Source organism: Papaver somniferum, chromosome 9 (genome assembly GCF_003573695.1).
Source record: "Papaver somniferum cultivar HN1 chromosome 9, ASM357369v1, whole genome shotgun sequence".
Lineage (NCBI taxonomy): Eukaryota > Viridiplantae > Streptophyta > Magnoliopsida > Ranunculales > Papaveraceae > Papaver > Papaver somniferum.
Window position 1 is genome coordinate 67,056,609 of NC_039366.1, and position 6,034 is coordinate 67,062,642.

Below are 6,034 nucleotides of genomic sequence, written 5' to 3' on the forward strand. Positions count from 1 at the left end.
GGCGCAACTTATTTATATCATCAGAAATCATCTCATAAGATTGTCTCTGAATATGTCCATGAATCAAATTGGAGGACGCTCCGAAGTTTTAAATGTTCTAGAGAACAATGAAATCCTGACGGATTATGAGAATGCACATGAGTTAATGGAAGGATCATGCGTGCACAATGATGATGTAATCCATAAATAGTTGCTCCAGAAGTAGAGCACAATGAGATCGAACCATGCTTTATTTTGATTAATTTCAAATAAATATCATATTTGGCTACACAATCCAGGTAGAACTTAGTTCTTTGGCAAATATAAGGTATTTAGTGTGGTAGTGCTAACCAACCAAGTTTAAAGCCTATTGGACATATATAATTAATTTGTCATAAAGCATAATGAGAAGAAGTAGTCTTAAAGTACAAAGACTCGCCTTGTGGCGCGAGGTTTCTCACAAAGCCCTGGAATTTTTCTCTTGTAATGAACGTTATAGAGTTCTGCTACCTAGTTAGCTTGGTAATTTCAAAAGGACTTGAAATGCAGCATATGTATGTGGTTGTTATGTATCTCTGAAAGAATCAAGAGATAGAAGATATTTACAAATGTACTTGATAGACTTTTGTTGCCAAATCAAATGACTCTAAACCACGGAGTGCGTTTACAGTTAGATAGAACGCTCACTTATAGATTCAAGCAATCAGACGGATGTGGTATACCCGTCTAAGTGGCTATTTGATTTGGAGGGGATAGACAAGTAAGTTATTTTACCTTGCGTATTCATAATAAAGTTCCTGATTTGGAATTGTAGCTATTTATGTTGATGGTACAAACATGATGTGTACTCTTGATGTGATAAGAGACCTTAAAAGCTATTTAAAATCCGAATTTGAGATGAAAAATCTAGGGAAAGCTCGATCGAATACTGAGCTTGTGGTATATTATTCCACCAGTTTGCATATGTCTAAAGTTGTCAGGCAATTTAACAAAGACATGCATCCTGATAGCACTCCCATGATTAGTCGAGGTTCAAATGTAAGTAAGTAACCATTTGGTCAAAAAGAAATATAACGAAGATGTGTTGGGAGATGAAATTCCCATATCTAAGTACAATAGACGCATTTTTGTATTTAGTATAATAATGTAATCGATTAAATTTTACATCCTCAGGGAACTTGTTAGCTAGATATAGCTCCGCGCCAACGCAACGTCATTGGAATGATATATTGAATGTAATCATGTACTTAAAAGTAACCATTGACATAAATTTGTTTTGTCCTTACAAAGACATTAAAGGAATGTTAATGAAAGTGCAATACAAAAGTTGTTGATTATGAAGGAACAATAATCTCTTCTCCAGCGAAAGTAATCAGAGGGAGATATGGTAGATTATTTTCTAGGTTATTACCGATATTCAGTTTTGAAAAATACATGACTAAAGGAACAGTCTGGAACAACTCTGAAAGTAATCAGGGGGAGATGCCGACATAATTTACTTCGAAATTGAAGTTATGTTGTACTCTTTTTCCCTTCGATCGAGAATATCTTTTCTCAAAGGGTTTTGTCACTCGACAAGGTATTTAGTGAGACAATACTAAAAACATCAAGTATGTTGAACGTTGAAGACATAAAGATCGTGTTGATATTACTGAAAATATCTGAATCAAAGAAATGAAACGCGATAGTCCGTTAAGCAACGTAACTTCCTGAATCAACAACATGGTCTTATAAACATTCATGTCACCAAAGTAAAGTGTGATAAACTCCTTTTGACTGCATTAGACTAATGAAAATTGTCTGACATCAGGGGGAGCATCTAATGGTGTATTGAAATATTTTCCTTCACCGAGGTTACTTTTTCCCACAGGGTTTTGTTGCTCGGCAAGGTTTTTAATGAGACAACAACAAACACCAGGAATGTAATTTCCCAACCAAGGCTATTGTCTTTCCTACGATTTTCTTCCTTAAGAGTTGTGAATAAACTAGTCAACTTAAAAGGAGCAAAGTGATCATCTGCAATTGATCACCTTTACTTGGATCTGCCTAGTTGTACTCTTTTCCTTCCGTCAAGGTTTTATCCCATTGGGTTTTCTTTGTCAAGGTTTTAATGAGGCAACATATTGGATCACCTTTACTGCTTAATATTGTACTCTTTTTCTTTAGTCAGGTTTTGTCCCTCTGGGTTTTCCTGACGAAGTTTTAACGAGGCAATTAACTTAGACTCATCCTTCTTTGAAGATCGTATTGCATGTGATGCTCTACATGTAAAGTACGAGACAACATGTGAAGAGTTGTACCAAGGTTTTAACCCACTGGGTTTGTACTTGTCAAAGTTTTAATGAGGCGATTGATTTCGTCACAAGCCATCAAGGAGAGGGCGTCATTTGAAGAATTACATTCAAAGCACTATGTATAAAGTTTTGTTATTGAACCGCACGAGAGGGAATGTTACAGGGCCTACGGCCCATGGATGTGCGGTCCATCCAATTACCCCTTTATATGTTTATATTGTAATCTATGTAATTATACAAAAAATCTCTCTAATAGAATGGTTCTTCTTCTTGTCTCTCCATATCTCCTTCCTTCACCCCAGATTTTCCTCAAACAATAGCATATATTTTGAGCTTTTATTTGTTTTAATTTTTACCTGTAGACAGGGTTTCAATCAAACATTTGCCTAAAACATTTGCTAACTTAATTGCCTTATGCCAAATTTTTCATTTTACAATCTAAATTAGCAGTTGGACAAAACTAATACATAATTTGTATGCATTTGTGCCAGACAGTGCCAAAGAATTAACGCAGACCTATTAGTTACCACTGCTGCATTTTCATGAAAATAACCTTTACATTTCCACGTTTATCCAACACATGCCAAGATTTCCTCTCTATGGATACTATGACCAGAAAAATAAGACTATCTTGCATTGAGGGTGTCTACTTTGGGCGAAATATCTCCCAGTATTAAACCTGATTTCATTGAAGCCTCTCAATAGAAAGAAGTGCATCACATCTTTAGATGAAGATCTGCCATGGTCCTGCGAACGAAAATTTCTATGTTAACTGCATACCACATACAGAAATTTAGAAACACTAGAGGGACTTCACAGAAAGAATCATCACATAGATCCGACAAAGAAATATGGAATTCTCAGAAACATTCAACTCGTCTAGTTTTATCTTCTTTTTTTATTATTTTTTGGTCGAAAACAACTCCAACAGCTGGGTTAGATAGGTCACAGACTTCACAGAGTCACAGGTCATAAGCCTCATAAGTCAAGAAAACTCAAATCTAACCCTGAATAGTCCTGCCTTACTTGTTCTGTGGTTTGGGTCAACAAATCAGTTCGGGCCATGTTTTACCAGTTTTACTTGGAGAGAAGAACACGAGAAACATCTGTAGTACCTAGCTTTAAGAGGATGGTCTTTAAGCTCGTCATTATAAGATCATCATCACAAAACATCAGATAGATAAAACTTTGAAACATATCCCAGATAATTATCCATACAAAACAAGGCAACATGTTCTGCGATCAACCTTGGACCTCTGATAGAGATAAGGCTAAAAGTCTCAGTATCTTATTTGAATGTACACTAACGGGTTTGGGAAAAAATATGGACCTGTCATGTCTTATTGGTGTCCCAAATCTCAACAAAAAAAAAAACTGATTTTTTACCTGCTATATTCTAACCAATTTCTATTGGGCTAAGAATCTCATACCAATCTGTATCCAGTGGATATCGCTGATAAGAAAATCAACAATGGTTGCTCTCCAATTTCAACACACAATTTATGTCAGCTAGAGAGACGTCCTGTTTTTGCTATAGACCCAACTGCTGCAATTACGGAGCAGCTTTTTGTCTTTCTCATTTCAAATGTCTATCTAACGTAAGCATGTTCTGTTTTCGTACAAACATCAAGAACTCAGTTGAGGTCCATACCATGTAAGATTTATTATGCTAATTATTTCAGTTTCAAAATGCACTTCAAACAATATGCGGTAAATATAAAACATAACTGAAAATTTCAAAGAAAATTTGTAGTATTACCTCCTTTGAAGCTTAATCGTACAACCTTCGTGTTGACCATATAAAGCAGCAGCACCCACCAACACAAGATAGTGACTTTCACTTCATTCATACTTTCTAAATTTCATCCACTTCCCATTATTCACTGGAGAACTACACGAATATACCTTAACATCATATTCTTTTTCATGGTTCACTAAAGTGTACAAGCTCCAGAATGGATAGTCACACAGAATGCAGTTTTCACTCCCAGTACTTGATAGATACCATAAAAGACACATGGTAGAACCCACAAATGCAAGATAGTAAATCTTTACCTCAATTATACTTTTTAGCTGTCTCGATCTTTTTGCAAACCCACATCACTTCAGCCATGTCATAACATACTTAACAAGGACTAATAACATACGCTCTTCTTGTTCTTCTTAGACCTTTTCTCTATTATCGTCTTCCCCGTTGGGCCATTTTTCTTTCTCCGTGCACGAATGCCAAATTTCAGTGAAACTAAGCTTTCAACGTAGTTTTCTACTTCAAACAACTCCCTTAGATAACGAATTCTTGGTTCTGTACAACTTTCCTGTTTTGGATCATATAAAACTAAGCTTGTTGAAGTCTTGAACAGAATCTTACCATCCTTGAAACACCAAATCAGCCTCAGAAATGGATTTTTTGTAACCAACTCTTGGCTAATGACAAAACGTTGATTCCAAGATTCTCGATATCCATAATTTCTCATCACCCATACTTCAACACGCATAAAAACAACAGCAACAACTGCACAAAGGCACCCTTCCAGCACTCCCACAGTCATAAGAAAATCCTTCTCCAAAAGTTCTTTTGGCAGTTGCATTTCTTCGAACCTCTCATTGCTAATATCCAAAGACACTATAACTTTAGAAAAATCCTGCCCTTGGACATTGCTTTTGCCCAACCAGTGACGAATTCCATTAACAAGCACCCCAGGTTGATTAATACTACTATAAGGTAATAAATGAAACATATAAGGAATCATTTGTATGCTTCCCCACGAATTTTTTCCCAACGTATACACTTCAACTAAAGAACCATCCTTACTTCCCACCTTCTGCACAACTTTAACCAACTTATAATCATCAATCTTATAATCATAATCAAATGCATAGTGACAGACATATCCTTTCTTAACTTCATTTCTTGATTTGGGTATCTTCCGGCATTCTCTAGTTGGCGGGTTCCAAACACAAAGGAACGGCACAACTCTATTAACAGATTGAAACATCATGCAAACTAAACCATTACAAGCACCTAAAAAACGATCTGGAGAAGCTGAAAATAAGTATGGCGAATCCACTTCAACAATATCAAGATCAAACTCACTCGTTGTTGTTAGTGAGGAATGTAATGAATCATAACTAATGGATCTTATTGAAGGATCCAGAGTAAACTCATCATTACATTTAAACATGAGGTTGAACTTGTTTGTTTGAATAGTATGATTAAGATGTAGTTTAGCAAAATTGGGGTTTGAAATAATTGAAAGCCAAGAACTTGTTTGTTTGCAGCTGACTCGGCGTCTGAATCTGAGTCAACTCCTGACTCGGACCGTTTGTTTTCCATTTTGAGTCAGATCTGACTCGACCTCTGACTCAGACATAACCCCTGACTCTGACTCATTTGAGTCAGGTAACAAAATACTCCTGACTCATGGAACCAAACCACTGACTCACGTATTTCCGAGTCAGATGAGTCAGATCTGACTCAAAACAAACATATCGACTCAGATTCAGATGAGTCAGGTGATTTCACTCAGATCCAGATGATTCAGATCCAGACGACTCAGATGAGTCAGGAGTAAACAAACATGGTGCAAGTCTTGCAAACACACTTACATATAAATGTGGATTTCACTGGTACTCTTAAGAGGATTTCAAGGTAAACCTTTTCCTGGATGCTTGGCATTCCTGCTACTTCTGCAACTGCCTAGGGTTTTCTTTTGATTTAGGTTTGAGAAGTTATATCCCCAATTTCATTTTATCTCTTTGTT

The 6,034-nt window shown here is 36.3% G+C and overlaps 1 protein-coding gene across 1 annotated transcript; it reads right to left on the reverse strand.

Moving 5' to 3' along the window:
* Positions 1 to 4,408: 4,408 nt before the first annotated feature.
* Positions 4,409 to 5,455, reverse strand: LOC113312068 (F-box protein CPR1-like). Its single transcript, XM_026560835.1, has one exon. It carries the CDS (start codon positions 5,453 to 5,455, stop codon positions 4,409 to 4,411), a length of 1,047 nt encoding a protein of 348 aa, XP_026416620.1.
* Positions 5,456 to 6,034: the final 579 nt, after the last annotated feature.